Source organism: Podarcis bocagei, assembly GCF_964188305.1.
Source record: "Podarcis bocagei genome assembly, chromosome: 7".
Classification (NCBI taxonomy): Eukaryota; Metazoa; Chordata; class Lepidosauria; order Squamata; family Lacertidae; genus Podarcis; species Podarcis bocagei.
Genome location: NC_138132.1, coordinates 66,393,477 through 66,411,935, shown reverse-complemented (window position 1 = coordinate 66,411,935; position 18,459 = coordinate 66,393,477). Strand labels below are relative to the sequence as shown.

The 18,459-nt window shown below is 47.2% G+C and overlaps 1 protein-coding gene across 9 annotated transcripts in view; it reads right to left on the bottom strand.

The window, feature by feature from the left end:
• The window catches only part of KCNAB2 (potassium voltage-gated channel subfamily A regulatory beta subunit 2), a 115,744-nt gene that overhangs the window by 17,912 nt on the left and 79,373 nt on the right, over positions 1-18,459 (bottom strand). For 6 of the 9 annotated variants that reach the window (XM_081204020.1, XM_081204023.1, XM_081204022.1 and 3 more), the window contains 8 exons: positions 14,593-14,636; positions 12,643-12,680; positions 11,397-11,476; positions 10,690-10,734; positions 9,977-10,021; positions 9,531-9,574; positions 5,959-6,045; positions 265-309 (listed from right to left, as the gene is read on the bottom strand). In XM_081204020.1, the coding sequence (XP_081060146.1) occupies positions 265-309; positions 5,959-6,045; positions 9,531-9,574; positions 9,977-10,021; positions 10,690-10,734; positions 11,397-11,476; positions 12,643-12,680; positions 14,593-14,636 (428 nt within the window). The remainder of the gene's footprint in view (positions 1-264; positions 310-5,958; positions 6,046-9,530; positions 9,575-9,976; positions 10,022-10,689; positions 10,735-11,396; positions 11,477-12,642; positions 12,681-14,592; positions 14,637-18,459) is intronic. The other 3 variants (XM_081204024.1, XM_081204025.1, XM_081204019.1) reach the window with 1 other exon arrangement.

The following is an 18,459-nucleotide window of genomic DNA, read 5'->3' as shown; positions in this document are numbered from 1 at the left end:
TTTTACTTGCAAGATGTTACTAAAGGGACAAAGGGTTGTTTTGTTTTTTGTTTTTGGGTGGTATTTCCCCCCCTCTTTCTTTCTTTGCTTCCGTTGGGCATTTTATGGAGAATTTTGCCATCCGAGTAATGGGAGAAATTTTGCCAGTGAGAATAAAATAGAAAAAAATGGGGAAAAAAAAAGCAAAACTGCATGGATTATTCCATCCCATAAAATGCCACTTGGATGCAGATAATCAAGATGAGGTGGGGGGGTACCATGTACCTTCTATGATGAATGTTCGCGACTTGGAAGAGCTAAATGGGTTCCCTGGTGATAAAAGAAAGATTTAAGAGAGACCAGAGTTTACAGCTGCCGCTGGCGTATCGCAAGGCATGGTGTACAACATAAGGGGAATCTGGGCAAAGGACGAGACTCGTTGCCCCTTCCACCACCACCCTCCAAGCTCCCCTTTTCCTTTGCAAAAGTCAAGACTGCCCTTCCCAGTCTCAGGACGACAGATCCTCACCCAAAGGGAACTTTAAACCAAAAGTGGTTAACCTCCAGTTTGAGGGCATCCCCCCACCCCATCCCCTGCCACCCCACTGATTTTGGCAGCGACTGCATCAATAGCTGTGATTCCTGCATCGCAAGAGGTTGGGTTCATCTTGGGTCTCCATCTATTTTTTGGACTACAACTCCCATCATGCTTAGCTAGCAGCAAGCAGGGATGATGGGGATTGTAGTCCAAAAAACCCCTTCGAACTCTACAATTCTCTGATTCTACGAAATGAAGAAAAACAAAGGCAGATCCAGAGCCCAGGAGCCTGATGAGACCACCCCCGGTAATTGGATCAATTGTTTCATGAACGGAGATAGGGATGACACAGTCTCCTCTTCAGTTCATCTGCATGGATCAGCTGAGGGTGGCGGCGGCTGTTGTGCCCCCGTTTGTGTGCCTGGGGTGGGTAGGTTAGTGACACCCAGTCCTAGGCAACCTATTGCTAGCATGTAGACAATGTCCCCCCCCCCACCTCCATGGGAGGTGAACATGGCCATTGGGTCAGCAAAGGGTTAACTACCCCTGTTTTAAATTCTCTAACCAGGCACCAGGGTCACATTCACATCACACATGTAAAGCACTGTGGTACCGCTTCAAACAGTCATGGTTTCCCCCAAAGAATCCAGGGAACTGTAGCTTGTTAAGGGTGCTGGGAGCTGTTAGGAGACCCCTAGTCCTCCCTTCCAGAACTACAATTCCCACACTTCCCTGTAAAGAGGGATTGATGTGGAACCACTCTGAGAATTGTAGCTCTGGGAGAGGAACAGAGGTCTCTTGATGTCTCTCAGCACCCTTAACAAACTACAGCTCCCGGGATTCTTTGGGGGAAGCTACGACTCCTTTAAAGCAGCATCACAGTACTTTAAAATGCACGGGGTGAACCTGACTCAGGAGATTCAGCAACTGCTGTGAATCCCATTGTCGCGGTCAGGAAGGACTTGGGGTGACAACCATCCTTGTCTTTTGCACCCAAGAACAGAGATAATTCCCACCAAAGGGAGTTGGTGTGGTGGTTTGTGCAGCCAGGAGTCAGGAAAGCCCCTTATTTTTGCCACAGTCACTCAGGGGCATTCGGCACGCGTGCGCACACACACAAAACAACACACACACTTTCTTGCGGCCTCAGTCCCCACATCTGCAAAATGGGAAACCATTACACCGACTTACCTTGCGGGTTGTTGTAAGCATTAAGCGTGACAGTGAAAGCACCAACCAAACGTATTTTGTCATCCAATTCACTCCATGCTGTGTGAGTCTTGTTGGAAACCAGGGACAGGGAACCTGGGCTCCCCTCCCTCCAGGCTTTGTTGAATTCCTATTGGCCTCTGAAGCCAGCATGCTTAGTGGTCAGGCATGATGGACGTTGGAGTCCAACATGCCCTTGATGGCCACAGCGTAGTCTCACTGCTGCAATAAACAACTGATGGAGCATATGGGCTGAGTTTTCATGCCATAATATGGGAAAAGGGGGAATGAGGACAGTGACTCATGCAGAAGCACAGAGGGCAGCCTCCACTTACTCTTCCCCACTCTTGGTGGAGCAAACCCTTTTTAGGCTGAGTGCAAGACTGGTAAATCCGCACCTCCTTTTTAAGCTCGGAAAGTAAGTCTATCGGATGTGTCAGAGGTATGGGGGTCATCATCCAAAGAAAGTAAGAAGAGCTTTCTAGATCAGGCCAATGGCCCATCCAATCTAGCATCCTGCTCTCACAGTGACCAATCAGATGTCCCAAGCAGGATCCAAGCACAATAGCCCTCTCCCCTCCTGCCGTTTCCAGCAGTTGGTACTCAGAAGCATTGCTGCCTCCAACTCTGAAGGCAGAACATAGCCATTGTGGCTAATAGCCACTGATAGCCTCTCCTCCATGAACTTGTCTAATCCATTTCTCACCTTCTCACCCCTTGCCTTTTCCTGTAAGACCTATTACAGTCGTTAAGAGTCGTCAACAGGCTCATCTCAGCTATCTGCCAATCTCCCATTCCCACCACCCTTCTGAGTAATACCCCTCCCCACCTTCTCACTATATAGAAGGATCTGGCAACTTCTGTTTCAGTGTATCTGAAGAAGTGTGCATGCACACGAAAGCTCATACCAAGAACTAACTTAGTTGGTCTTTAAGGTGCTACTGGAAGGAATTTTTTTATTTTGTCTAATCCTCTTTAACCTTAACTGTGTGGTCAATATGGTCATCACTTACAAATCAGTCAGATCTGAAAGGCAGATGGAGACATGCAGGTGTCTGGATTAGTGCCGGTATGAAATAAGCACCCCAATTTTACAGGGGTGTTCATATTCTGTGGGAATAGGGATGCTATTTTCTGCAGCCTTTTGGGGGTAAAGGGTAAAGGTAAAGGGACCCCTGACCATTAGGTCCAGTCGCGGACGACTCTGGGGTTGCGGCACTCATCTTGCTTTATTGGCCAAGGGAGCCGGCGTACATGTGGCCAGCATGACTAAGCCGCTTCTAGCGAACCAGAGCAGTGCATGGAAACGCCATTTACCTTCCCGCCATTTACCTTCCCCTATTTATCTACTTGTACTTTGATGTGCTTTCAAACTGCTAGGTGGGCAGGAGCAGGGACCGAGCAACGGGAGCGCACCCCGTTACGGGGATTCGAACCGTCGAACTTCTGATCGGCAAGCCCTAGGCTCTGTGGTTTAGACACAGCTAATTACACACGGGGTTTAAAGGTACAACGGAGAGCACCCTTGGGCAACCATGTGCAATAAATTAAGATTAGCAGTCCCCTACTCTTGAAAACAGGAAAGCGATTCTCTGAACTCCACTCCAAGTATTTCCAATAATTGCTTGTTTCTAAAGGGGGTCAATCATTTTGAAGGTGAAACTGCCTGTCCCTGGAACCAACGCTCTTCCACAAAAAATTAAAAGCTTGAGGGAGAGCAAATTGTGATATTAAATATTAGCCAGTGGGTTTTTTCTAGACAGAAAGGTGCAGGTAGTCACTACACAAGGGAGGGCTCTTGGACCCTTCCAGAGCATTGTACCTTCCTCCCTAAGCCAGGCAGAAGCTCCCCAGGCTTTGGGAAGGAGGTGTGAGGCATCTGACAGACTCCTGCAACCCTCCTGCCTCCTTCCCAAAGCTGGGCGGTACTGTGTACTGGCCCGTACTACCAAAAAAAGAAAAGAAAGAAAAGCAAAAAGCACTGAGGATCACTCTGGATTGAACAGCATAGAAAATGCCACTCAAGAGCTGTTTCAGTTTTCCTCACTGTCAATCTCTACCCCCCAAGACCTTGTTTTTATTCCACCCCTCTTGAAACTCACAACTCTTAAAACCTGAAGCCTGAAGTTTGGCTCACACAGGAAGCTTCCTGGGATAGCCTGGGACCAATCAATACCTCTGAGGTTGGTCTCCCTGCCAGGGTTGTTGTATGGCTCTGTTGAATAAGTATCATATCATGGATAAATGTTTCTTTTTAAAGGGAACAGTCCCCGGTCCCCCTGGCCTGCTTACTAGATACGCTCCAGAGACAAATTTCATCTACCGGCTGTTTGGTGGGGCGCTTCCCAACGTGAAAAGGACTGTGCCAAATGTGCAGCTGCTGCTACTACTACGAGAAGATCAAAGAAGAGGGGGAAATCCCTTAGGGGACTTCTGTTCCTTGCAAATGCATAGTCCATGCAATTTGCAACTGCATGCATTTGAGGGGGGGGGGAGCAATGGCATTTTGAGGCTTTAAGCAGCCATAAGGCATGGCTTGCTGTTCAGTGGTGTGTGATTTACCTGCCTCTGATTCAACAAGAAACAGCTTTGTGTATGTGGAATTCTCTCTCTCTCTCTCTCTCTCTCTCTCTCTCTCTCTCTCTCTCTGTGTGTGAAGCAGGTAATTTTATGCAGGGCCAGAACCACATACTATTGGAATGTGGCCCCTAGCAGCTCTTAGCTGAGCTAATGTGGCACTTGGCTCAAGAAAGGTTTCCCCGCTTCTCTATGATGCACTGTATTGTTATGGAAATAGAAGACAGTATCTCACACGAAAACATGGAAATGCACGAGTTCAAAATCAAATACGTGTGCTCGTACGCGAGCACACACACACACACACACACAGAAACACATATACACACACACACAGAAGGCAGAAAATGGGTTACAGTCAGAGTTGAGATCCTTAACAAGGCAACCAGATTGGCAAGGAATTGAGGCTTTCCATGGCAGAGTGGGAAATTCGCTGGGGTTTACGAGTGCATTTACAAGTTGGGTATGTTTCGCCTGGAGAAGGGGAGACTGAGAGGTGATGTGATATCCACCTTCAAGTATCTGAAGGGTTGTCACATGGAAGATTGAGAAAGCTCAACCTGCTACGCCAGAGGGTGGGACCTAAGCCAATTCATTCAAATGTCAACATTACAGCAAAACATTAGGAAGAAATTTCTGATGGTTAAGAGCTGTTGGGCAGTGGAAGGGGCTACCTTGGGAAGCGCTGGACTCCCCTTCGTTGGAGGTTTTTCAGCAGAGGTTGGGTGGCCACCTGTCAGGGATTCATTCGCTGTGGTTCCTGCATTGGAAGGGGTGGACCTAGATGACCCCTGGGATTCCTTTAAACTCTACAATTCCATAACGGTGTGTAAATGCACAGGAGCTCTTGTCACAGATAACTAAGCAGAAACCAAGATAATGGGTTTTTTTTTCAAGGTCTCCCGAATGGGTGAAATCTGTAGTTCTTTGGGGTGGGTGGGAATCCTTCCAAATCTGCAGAGGTGTTACAGTTCATTTTAAAAACCTTCAGTAATTTTATACTGCCAGGAATAAATTAACTGAAGTTTCTGTGAGCCTAGTGCCCTTGCCCGCTGACAGAGGAGGCAGCCTGCTGCATCTCTGCATGATTTTCGGTTCTGGCCTTGCTGCCTTTCAGTCTCTTCTGGAGGCAGGTAATCGCCCCTCATCCTTGAATCGGGTGTGACTGCATCAATTTCTCCTTAGGTAAGAAGCAGCTGATTTACCTGCCCTCAGGGGAGGCTGCCCGGTGTGCCCCTGCAGGATTCATTGCTCTGGCTTTGTACTGTTTCAACTATTCTCTGCTTGGGGCAGCCTCCTCTCTCCATCAGCTGCAACTGGATCATCCAATCACTCTCAAGCCAGAGATGCAGCAGGACTTACCTGCCCTCAGAGGAAGATGCCTGTTGCATCTCTGCATCAGTCATTGCTCTGGCCATGCTCCGTTTCAATCTGAGGGAAGAGGGACTCCTGCAGACACATGGGGATGGACCTGTAGATCCTTTCAGGCACGAGAAATCAATGTGTGGAAGGGGAAAGAGGGAGGAGAGCGCCTCTTCTAGCTGACGTTTGGCAAACATGGATCTCTTCCCCTGCCGTGGTCAAGGACTGCAGGGTTCCACCTTGAATAGACAGGTGCTCTGAGAGAGAAAGCAAAATAAGGCAGCCACACCTACCTTCCATGGGCGTGTTGGGGTCTGGCCGATTGGCAAACACCACGTCCACGTATTCCAGCTGCAGCCGTTCTAGTGAAGCCTTCAGGCCTGCAGGGGGAGGCAGAAAACAAACTCGTCAGAGAAAAAGGCCTACACTGAGCATTGCGAGATCATCTTCTTCATTAGGTGGCCTGTGGAGCCAGCCAGCAGACCATCAAGGCTGCATTTGCACATACATTTAACACACTACGGTACTGCTTTAAACAGCCACAGCATCCCCCAAAGGATTCTGGGGGCTGTAGTTTGTTAAGGGAGACCCCACCACCATTCCCCTCACAGAACTGCAGTTCCTTCTGAAAAGGGATTAAAAGTGGTATCATAGCACTTTATATGGAAGGTGGCCCTGGGATCACCCCTGTGCAAGGCAACACTTTTGAACCAAGCATTTAAAGCACTATGATACCACTTTCAACAGCTATGTCTCCCCCTAAAGAATTATGGGAGCTGTAGTTTGTTAAGGATGCTCAGAGTTGTGAGGAGGCCCCTGTTCCCCTCACAGAGATATGATTCCCAGAGTGGTTTCACAATCAATCCCTCTTTCCCAGGGAACTCTGGGAAGGGAATTATGGGGTGGTCTCCTAACAACTCTCAGCAGCACCATTCACAAACTGCAGCTCCCAGAATTCTTTGAGGGAAGCCATGTGATATTGCAATGCTTTAAATGTATGATGCGAATGTCCCTCAAGTCTCTGCCACCTCTTTCCTCTTTCTCTCTGCCTTTAAGGGTTCACTTGCGGGCACCTCGATGCCCCATATCTCACCCTGGAGACGTGGGGCATACGTACAAAGAGAGAAATTGACAGCAATTTGGTGAATGCACCACCCTCTGGAGTTGGCCCCATTGAAAGCACCACAGTCCCCACACATTTGCAGAACAAGGGTGGTCGCCGCCACCCCATACAAACTGGGGGATACAACCCCAGCTTTCTGGCCCCTCATATGTTTCCCTGTTAACTCTATTTGTAGCCAGCAATCAATGACAGCAACCCTGTTTCAAATGGCCAACGTTCATTAAAGAATTAGGGCAAGAATTAACGTCACCCATTATACAATATTTTAATGTTTTTAATAGCATCTGGATTCCACAAAGCTTAAGCCTTCCAGGGCAAAATATCTCCTGCTGGTGCCTCTGTGTGCTTTGTTTTGTAATTGAGGGTATCAATTAAAAAAAAAAGGCACTGGGGTCAGCCAGTCTCTACTTAAAAATAACAGGGGGGGGGGAATATGGCATATGCAATTGGGCAGGTGGAGTGTATAAATGAACCCTTGCTTTATAGCAGCTAGGAACACAAGAAGCTGCTTTATGCTGCCAGTATGTTGAGCCTAGCCCAGTATTGTCTGCACTGGCTGGCAGCAGCTCTCCAGGGTTTCAGGCAGGAAGTCTTAGCCCGGACCTTCTGAATGCAAAGAGTCTGCTCTACTATTGAGCTGCAGCCCTAGACCCACGTTTTTATATGTGATTTTGCACATTTATTTATTTAATGCATTTATATTTCTCCAAGGAGCTCAAGGTGGCCTACATGGTTCTTCCCCTCCTCATTTAGCCCCCACAACAACCCTGTGAGGTAGGTCAGGCTGAGTGAACTTCATGGCTAAGTGGTGATTTGAACCCTGGTCTCTCCCAGGTCCTAGTCTGAAATGCTAACCGTTACACCGCACTGGCACATTTTACAAAGCGATTTTCCCTAGTAGGGTGCATTTTTGCATTTTCTCCAATATATGCATTTACCCCGGGATAGACATTTCTGTTCATATGAGTCGGCTAGAGGAACAACATTTGGAGCAGTACCATTTCCAAAGGTCAGGTGTGTTTCAGTTTTTGCATTGTTTCGGAGAGCAGGAATAGAACTGAATTGAAATTCTCCGCTATCCTTAGCTGACCTCTACAAGGGCAACTCAAACACCAAGTGGAAATACCAAAACACACCGCAGGGGAGTCTTTCCCAGCCTGGGGCCCTCCAGGTGTTTTGGACTACAACTCCCATCAGCCCCCATGTCACACAGTCATGCTGGCTGGGGCTGATGGGAGCTGCAGTGTCCCAGCACCAGAAGGGCATCTCGCCCTATAAACTAACATTTTCATAGTGGTAAAGGTAAAGGGACCCCTGACCATTAGGTCCAGTCATGGCCGACTCTGGGGTTGCGGCACTCATCTCGCTCTATAGGCTGAGGGAGCCGGAGTACAGCTTCTGGGTCATGTGGCCAGCATAACTAAGCCGCTTCTGGAAAACCAGAGCAGCGCACGGAAACGCCGTTTACCTTCCTGCCAGAGTGGTACCTATTTATCTACTTGCACTTTGACATGCTTTCGAACTGCTAGGTTGGCAGGAGCAGGGACCGACCCTGTCGTGGGAATTCGAACCGCCGACCTCCTGATTGGCAAGTCCTAGGCTCTGTGGTTTAACCCACAGTGCCACCTGTGTCTTCATAGTGGTAGCCATCACCCATTGGGACTGGTAGGGTGGAAGTCAAGGGAGCCCAACAGCAGGTGGCGCCAAAGCCAAGGAGAGGCAGAGCCAACTAATCCTATTTGTTGACCCATCCTTCTCCCTGCTTGCTGAGTTCTACAAGAGCAATACGGAGACTGATAAGGAGGCTGATCACTAAAAGGTGATCCCTGCAATACAGGAGGATGGACTAGTTCACTTCCAACTCTACAATTCTGTTGGGAAGATGACAGGCAGTGGTGTCCCCTGGGTTGCTTGTAAGGCTGCCCGTCTCCCACAAAGCCAGATTCAAGGTCCTTATATTCATCTACAAAGCCCTGAAGAACTTCCACCCAGAGGACCTCAAGGACCGCCTGAACCTTTATATCCCAGCTCCCTCACTGAGATCATCTGCAGGAGCTTTGCTGGTCACCGGGTTGGCAGGGCTTACTCGACAACAACAAGAAACACATCCTTCAGTGCCATCAGCCCAGTCCTGTGGAACTCCCTGCCACTGGAGATTCAGCAAGCACCTTCTGTTTTAACCTTTGAAATGCCTGCTGAAAACTTTTCTATTGCATCAGGCAAATATGCAGGCAATTAAGAATACCGTATATACTCGAGTATAAGCCGACCTGAATATAAGCCCAGGCACCTAATTTTACCACAAAAAACTGGGAAAACTTATTGACTTGAGTATAAGCCGGTTCACCACACCACAAACCTGGTGGTGGTGGCGGCAGCAGCGGAGGAGGAAGGAGCAGCCCGAAAGGACCCTCACTCGAGTATAAGCCAAGGGGGGCTTTTTCAGCATAAAAAAATGTGCTGAAAAAGTCGGCTTATACTTGAGTATATAGGGTACATCTTTCTGTTCTGTAACAGCTGATTTTAGCTTTTTAGATGTTTTCTATTATATGATTTTAAATATAAGTGCTGTAAATTCCTCTGATAAGTTTTTGATTTTATTTTATGAACATCAGTATATAAATATGTTTATAAATAAATTAATCAAATATCTGCAGAGCGCTAGGTTTGGGGAAGAGGCCTCTTCCAGGGAACACCCACTGGGTTAATTGTTAAGTGCCCAGCAGTCTGGCTTCAGCTTACCTTCTATAATGTGCTTTCTTGAGAGTCCTCTCTCCGTCTCGGCTCTGGGATGGGAGGAGAAGGAGGAAAGGCTGAAGTCAGAAGACTGATGTAGCCGAAATCGTTAACTTGTGCTATGCAAAGATGACTATGTAGAAAGAGAGGAGCTGAAACTAACTGCCGTCTGAGGCTACCCAGAAATGCTTATCTTTCATCCCAGAAAATCGTATACCGGCTAGGGAGGATGGAAGGGGGAATGGCACTCTCTCCATGCTCAGAGACACACTCCCTTTCCTCAAAAGGAAATTGTGGGTGGATGATGCTTGAAAAGTGAATCCCTAATTCTAAGGATCACTCCCCCTTTCTGAAACCAGTCAAAGTCCCCTGGCCCTCCACTGCCCGTCAGATATGCTTGAAATTCCTCACTCAAATGGCACACAAGCAGGGTGGTTGAAACGCTTACGTACTTTCCTCCCCAGAAGATTTTGGTTGTTATCACCAGGCTGGAACGTCTGCAAGGAGAGCGGGGGAAGGGGGGAGAGAATGGATGTGTGATGGATAAAGGTAAGTCTCCTAAATGCATTCACCACCATTCTGAAGTTCCCCTCCACCCAATGTAAAATCTGAGGATTAAGACATTCTTCTGACGCATTTGGCAAATTATCTGCCATGTATTCCAAGCAAGACTGTGATGAGAAAAGGTGTAGTAGCACCACCCTGGACTCCTTTGGGAGGAAGGGTGGGTTAGAAATGTAATAAACAAACACACACACACACACACACACACACACAATATCCTGCAGACAATATATAAATGTATCAGTTGTGATTGTTTCGGTCGTCAAAAATGTAAGGATCTGGACTATGTATCTTGCTATATAAATGAAACCTAAGGCTGTCGTCACGTTCTGCAGTTCATGGGGCTGTTGATAGGTGGCACTGTGAAATACAGTGTGGTGACATACTGCTCTGAGGTTTCGTTTTACTGTCAAGCAGCAAATAGCTTTCATGAAGTAGACATGTCTCATTTTGATTATGACATGAATTTTGTTTAAAGTTTCTAGTCCACATGGGTTCTTGAACATGGTGGCGTGTTAAAACATATTAAAACATACAGAGACAACAGGAATAACCACAAGATGGAACAGGATTGGGATGTGGTCCGAAGAAGAACAGTTACCTCCATCCTTTTTTCTTAATGATATTCCCTAACACGACTTCAGCCCTACAAGACACAGAAAGAGAAAGAAAATGTGGCCGTTAGACTCATGCAGAAATGAAGTCAAGCTTGCTACAGTGAGTGTAGCCAAAATGAATTCTGGTGACCAGGATACAACCCCACATAGGGGGAGAAAATAATAATCAGGGCTTAAGCTAGTATTCCCTCAGTTATTGGACTTGCTGAACTGAAACTGGAGATGCATTTTACTCTTAGACCTTCAAAGTTTTATTTTTGGAGTGTCAACATATAAAGTTACCTGCTTTCAGAGGAGCTCCCCCACAATGTCTCTGCATGAATCCCTGTTCTAAGTTGGCCATGTGATTAGAAGGAGGAAGCTCTGTAAAACGGACTTATGGGCAGAAAAAACCAGGCAGCCTTCCTTGGTGTTCTGCAAAACTGACTGATCCAACCACCCCAGAAGCTGAGAAACAGTAGCGGCAAGGACTGTTTGTTTTTGAGGAGTCGCAGGTGGGGGTGGGGATGCTTGCAATGGCTCTCCGAGGTGTCCTCAGACAGGCTGCTCTCTCTTATTCTCAGTCCCCTTCCCACCTGTTGTGGATGTCTAGCCTACCTAGCAGGGCCGTGGGTTGGATGACAGAGAGAATGTAGGGGAAAGGGCTCAGAAAAGCATGATGGGGGTGTTAGAAATGGGTGGGTGCACCTACTTCCCTGCAGCATAGACTTCCGCCGTGTCGAAGAGATTGATGCCGTTGTCATAGGCCAAGGTCATCAACTGCTCCGCCATCTGAAAGAGAGGCAGAGATGAGGTCCTGTGTGTGTGTGTGTGTGTGTGTATGTGTGTGCGTGTGTGTCTGTGAAGGACTGGTGGGATTTTCCTGCCCCCCCCACCAACCCACTCATCCATTTATTTCTAGAACATGGCCACTTCTCTGTGTTCTCACCAGTGAATCTATTCCATCCGCTTCCAGCCTTCATCTGCAATTCTTATTTTTAAACCCACATCAAAGCTTGCATTTATATGGTTATTTTAAAATGTGTTTCCTCACAGCAGGCAGAGCTTGAAATGCATTCCCTCTCTCGAAGTGTGCATATTTATTGCTACACTTATCTTCCTCCCTCAAGGCGGTGTACGTTGCCACCTTATAGCCTCACAACAACCCTGTGAGGTAGGGTGGGCTGAGAGATGGAGACCGGCTCAAAGTTCTCCAGTGGACTTCACGGCTGAGTATGGATTCGAGTCCCAGTTTCCCAGATCCTAGTCCAGCACTCTAACCGCTACCCAGCACTGCCTCACTGTTCTGATGTATTGTTTTTGAGCTGCAGACTGCACCGGGACATTGGGGAGGTGTGAAATTCAGGGTACAACTAAAAGGAATGCTACTTTTGCTGAACTGCCAGGTTTTCACTTAGAGCAGCGGTTCTCAACCTGTGGGTCCCCAGATGTTATTGGACTACAACTCCCATCATCCCTGAGCTCTGGCTAGCTAGGGGTGATGGGAGTTGTAGTCCAACAACATCTGGGGACCCACAGGTTGAGAAAGGCTGACTTAGAGGGATGTCGGCAGGCCCTTGATGGACTCAGGGCACAGGCAAACGACACATCTTTGCATACAATTTAGATATGCTAATTTATGCATATATATGCAAATTTAGGCTGGTTCTAAGGGGGGAGGGAAACAACAAAGTTGCTGTCAAGGCTTCAGTTGGGACCCTCCGAATGTTGCTAGACTCCAGGTCCCATCATCCTTGAGATGAGAGCTGGAGTCCAACCACTTCTGGAGGGGGGCACCAGTTCCCTCCCCCAATTTAGGGGATCCTCCCACCCCAGTTCACATGTTCAGTTCAGGAGAATAGATCTGGGGCAGGGGAGGAGGAGGTACCAGTACCTTCCAGGAACAGATCATCAAATAAATAAACTAAATAAACATGAGGGAGGGGACATATTCTTACCTCATCCGTAATCTGTCCTCCAAATGTCACCCATGTTCCTACAAAAGAGAGTGAGAGCAAGAGAGAGAGGGAGACAAAAGTTTTTTCAAAAATGAAAAGAAGGATTTGGGGAGAATCACTGAACTGCAGAGTTGGGAGGGATCCCCGAGGGTCATCTAGTCCAACCCCCGGAATGAAGGAAGGACAAAAGCAGGATGGAACTGAACTCCTGGAAAAAGAGTCCGTTCATTGAGTCACAGCTCAGTGGCAGGGCACCTGCTTGGCATGCAGAAGGCTCCGGGTTCAATCCTCCTATGGCATTTCCATGTAGGACTGGGAATGATCTCTGTCCGAAACACTGGAGAGTTGCTGCCAGTCAGTGCAGGTAGTACTGAGCTAGATGCATCAATTGCTTGACTCAGTATAAGGCAGCTGTCTGTACTGGATGTGTTTCAAGATATGTGCATCTCGTCCACTGTTCTGTCTTCCCTAGTGGCAAGCAGATGCCTCTGGGAAGTTCGCAAGCAGAGGAAGAAGGCAAGAACTTATCTCTGCTGTTTGTGGCTTTCCAGAAACGGGCCATCCATTGGCATACTGGGTAGTATGCAACCCTGAAGCAACTGTGCCACCATCCAGATGGGGGTCCCTTGAAGGAGGAATGCTCTGGGCTCACAGGAGCCTTTGGATTTGGGGATTTTAAAAGTTTATTTGTATGCACCAAGCATGCCACTTGGGAAATGACTGATCTGCCTCTTTGTGGGGCAAAAGTCAAAAGTCTGCCATGTGTACAAGGTGGAGTTTACTGTTCCTGGCAAACCGGGAAAGCAAAAGGGGCTCCCAGATTTGGTTCTCCATGCTGGTTCTCCAGAATACCAGTTCTGTTCTGCAACATTAACTGCCCCTCCCAGCTTGATATCACCTGCAAATTTAAAGAACATCCCCTCAATTCCTTTATCTAAGCCCAGGCCAGAACACTGCAGCAACCCACTTGTCACTTTCCCCCCAGGATGATGAGGAATCATTACTCTGGATTTGGTCAGCCAACTACCTACAAATCCACCAAACAATTACCTCATCCAGCCCGCATTTTACCAGCTTCCCCGCAAGAATATCATGGGGGACTTTTTCAAAAGCCTTACTGAAACCAAGATACACTACATCCATAGCATTCCCCTGATCCACCAAGCTTGTAACTCCATCAATAAAAGAAATGAGACTTATTTTTGAGAAACCCATGCTGGGTTTTAGTAATCGCAACATCCTTTTTTAGGTGCTCCCTGACTGACTGACTGACTGACTGACCGGCTGGCTGGCTGGCTGCCTTGATTGGCCGGGCTGATTTCCAACCTGTTTATTTTTAATACCAAGAGGATCACTGCAGAATGAGCTCGAATGAAACAGGAAAGGAATTGCTGAGCTGCACCCAAGACAGGGAATAGGTATGGAGGAGTTGCAAGCATACCCTTCGTGGAGTTAATACTCTGGGACAGTTTTAATTCCACTTCCTGCAGGAATGGCACCTCCAATGGGAGTTCAGAACAATTGTCACGCTGGAACAAGCCTTAGCCCTCAACCTTAGCAACTGGTTCCCAGGAGCAGGGCCAGCTTAACACAACAGACAATGCAAGAACAGCTGTGGAGGCCCTCAGGATCCCAAGCCAGGAATGAAATCCATCAGGAAAGCATGATTCAGCTGGGGTGGGGGAGACAGGGGCCTGCAAACAACTCTCAGCACCCCAAGCAAACTGCAGCTCCTGGATTCTTGTGGGGGAAGCCATGGCTGTTGAAAGTAGGAAAGCAATGCAGAGAGATGTGGATGCCTTCTGCCAATCAATTCCTCTCTGGACAGCTGCATTGCACGGCATCTTCCACAGAGCGCATTTGTAGCGTATGCACCAAACTGAATCTATCTCTCCCCCACCCCCGCTCCACAAGCTGAATTAAAAGGAAAACCCCAAGAATTCCACTTACCTAACCCGAGGCAGGAAACTCGGAGTCCTGACTTCCCAAGGTTTCTGGGGAAAAAACAACACACCACCTTTTAATAGGCAGATGGAAATGTCGGAAATAGACGCTGGCCATTGGCATCTTCGCACCGATGCTTACAGAGAGCAGATGTCGTTTCAGTTCCGATCAGCATTTTCCCTCAAAAGATACACGAGGGAAGGGAAGGAAAGAGGAGGAGGCGGGGGGGGGGGATATACCATTTGGTGCTTTCATAATCATGCAGAATCAGACACAAGGAAACCTCCGTCTCCAGCTGGGTCAGACCCTATCCCTGGTGGAACTAGACAACTGACATCAGGAGTCCTGGGCTTGGATCTCCCCAAGTCTGTTCTTAGTTTGCAAAATAATTATTAAGAAAAGGCAACGGGAGGGTTTGCCAAACTGGACTCTTTCCCAGGGGAATCAGGGATCTCCTGACATCCCATCAAGTTCACCTTGAGGCATCAATTGGGGAAGCCAGTGTGGTGTAGTGGTTAGAGTAGGGGGTCAGCAAACATTTTCAGCAGGGTCCACTGTCCCTCAGACCTTCTGGGGGACCAGACCATTTTTTTTTTGGGGGGGGAATGAATGAATTCCTATGCCCCACAAATAACCCAGAGATGCATTTTAAATAAAAGCACATATTCTACTCGTGTAAAAACACCAGGCAGGCCCCACAAATAACCCAGAGATGCATTTTAAATAAAAGGACACATTCTATTCATGTAAAAACACACTGATTCCCGGACTGTCTGTGGGCCGGATTTAGAAAGTGATTTGGCCAGATCTGGCCCCCAGGCCTTAGTTTGCATACCCATGAGTTAGAGGGTCAACCTGGGACCTGGGAGACCAGGGTTCAAATCCACACTTGGCCATGAAGCTCCCTGGACTTGTCCTACCTCACAGGGTTGTTATGGGGATTAAACGAGGAGTGGGAGAGCCATACATGCCACCTCAAGCTCCTTGGAGAAAATGGTGGGATATAAATGCAGTAATGGATAATACTGTAATAACATTCAGTGCATTCCACACACACCCAGCAAGGTAATACGGTGATGGTAACTCCAACACAGCATACAGGGGTGCTGTAAAGATTGCCGAGATAATATGCATAATAAAAAATCCTACAAGGATACGTATATGAATAATCCTACAGAAACGGTTTTCAGGGGGTTCTCTCAGGTTCAAATGCTGCCATCAGAGCTTGATTGGCAGAGGAACACCCAGGACAGGCCCTGGGGGACTCTGTGCGTGTTTGCGTGTGATGCATTGCTTTGAGCTGTCTGTCACTTTTTGCAAGCCGCAGACTAAATATTTTGTGGCGGCTCCAACGCCTCTCAGCATTTTCTGACCTTCCACATGAAAGGGCCAGCCATCAGCCTGGGGCAGGGTGTGGAGGGGGCCGAGGAAGAGGAAGTTTGGTTCCTGGATGGTCCAGAAATTTCTTATTCGTAAGGCGACATGGCCAGGCCATTTCCCACACCCTCGAAATTTTGCTCAGGGCTCTATTCCCCTTCTCCTATGCACACCGGGTGTTCCCACCTTATGACCTCATCTCCATCATCATCATCTTATCTGCAGATCAACAGATTGAAACAATGAATAGAAACGCACATTAGTGCAACCTAAAACACAGAGAATAACGATGCTAAGCAGTATATTGCCTGATATAGAATCGCAGAATGGAATTGCAGAGTTGGAACGGGCACCCAAGTGTCATCTAGTCTAACCCCCTGCAATGCAGGAATCACAGTGAAAGAATCCCTGACAGATGGCCATCCAACCTCTGTTTGAAACTTCTAGTGAAGTAGAATCTGCCGCCTTCTTCTGTTCCACTGCCGAACCTTTCTTACCACCTGAAAGTTCTTCCTAATGTTCAGTCAGAATCTCCTTTCCTGTCATTTAAATCCAATTCTTCGGGTCCTGCCCTCTGGAGCAGCAGGAAACAAGCTCCATCTCACACAGCGTATACATATACCGTGACACATTTTCATACTGTGTTTTTCATTTGAATTAATGTGCATTTCAAAAAATGTTATTGATTGCCAATTTTTCTAAATTGTGCTTTTTTAAAAATTTGCGGCATATATCACTTATAAACCGTGATTCATACGCAGCTGAATTTTGCATTTGTTTTTGCAACCTGTCTCCCCACCCACAGAGGCACCGAACGTCTATTTTGTTACATTTAACTTTGAAGTCATTTCACCCTTTTTAAACAAAAGTCCCATTCCACAAATCACCATGTGTTCTCAGAGGCCTATGTGTCTATTGGTTTAAATGTTCAGTTGACTGCAAAGAAACGAGCGAGGATGACCACACACCACCACCAGACACTTCACCCCATTCCTCAGCCACCTCCCCACAAGCTGCAGCGACCCCAAGCAGACCCTCTGCCCTTCACAAAGGTTCCCCCCCTTTCCCTCCCCCTTGGGAAAAAGAAATACATGGGCTTTTAATGTCCCTCATCCGTGCTCCAAGAAGGAAACAGGCTGAAGCGCATCATGTTTATCTATGAAATCGCCTTGCCCCATGCATGCAGAACTGGCAACGTCACAGGTGCCACCTGATATCCTTTCCGCATTAGTAAGGAATCAACCTTTTACTGTGGCAGCACGCATATCTTGGAACTCCCTGCCTATTGACACCAGGCAAGCGCCTTCCCTGAACTCTTTTGGGTGCATGCCATGAGCATTTTTCTTTAGACAAACACGTGGAACCTTGATGTATGTTTCAATCCGATTCTGGTATATTGCCGATTTTATTTTTTGAATGTTGTAAAGAGATGTTTCTTTTTTTAAATAATATTTTTTATTAATTTTAACATATAAATTATAAAATGTACCACAAAACTTATCACTTATACAATCTTTTTGGACTTCCATCAGCACCTCTGATGATCCACCGTTTTAACCACTTCTTATGCATTTCTTAACTTTATATTGCCTTTACATCTCTTAACAAATCCTTCCCCTTGTCCATTTTTACAATACTTCTAATAATACTCCTCACAAAACCTCTTGCAACCCTACAAACGTCGTCTGTAAAGAGTTGTTTCTACTGATAATTTCATTGCATTGTTCTCTTCGTAAAGCCGCTTTCGGGGTTGTTTTGCAATCAAGCTTTGTGAAAATAATAAGAAATAAATAAAGTGCTATCATGGTGCTTTAAATGCAGGGTGCAAATATGTCCTATGAGAAAGTCCTCATGGCGTCAATTACAGTGGGCAAGTCACTAGGAGCAGGTGGCCATGGGTAAAAAAAACACACCCTGAAGGTTATGATATCTAGGTGGGGTTCCCTGAGATGAGTGGCTGAAGGCTTGAGCGAGAGGTCTTGAGGCTGAAGATGTTGTATCTTGAAGGCTTGCAAAGACTCTCCACCCTTCCTTCCTTGCTGCCTGCCTTTAGGAACCCGTAAATTGCCTTATATACTGAGTCAGAGCCTTGGTCATTCTAACTCAGCATATTGTTTACACTGGCTGGCAGCGGCTCTCCAGGGGCTCAGACTGGGATTATCACCCAGCCCAATTTGGAGATAATGGGGATTGAACCTGAGACCTTCTGCATGCAAGGCAGGCTCTCTAGCACTGAGCTACGGCCCTCCCTTCCAGAGCTCCCGCCCCTTCAAAAGATATCTATCAATTAACAGGCGGATTAACAACAGCCACTGAACCGAGCAAGGAAATGGCTGATTCAAGGAGACAGAGCGCCTTGAAGCCCACAGCGACTTTGCTAAACGGACCACAGAACTAGCTTCTTACGAAGGCCATTTTATTTTATTAACGCAGCCGGCGTTGGAACGATACAATTTAAAACAGAGGTGTGCTGCATTTAAAACATTTAAAAATATT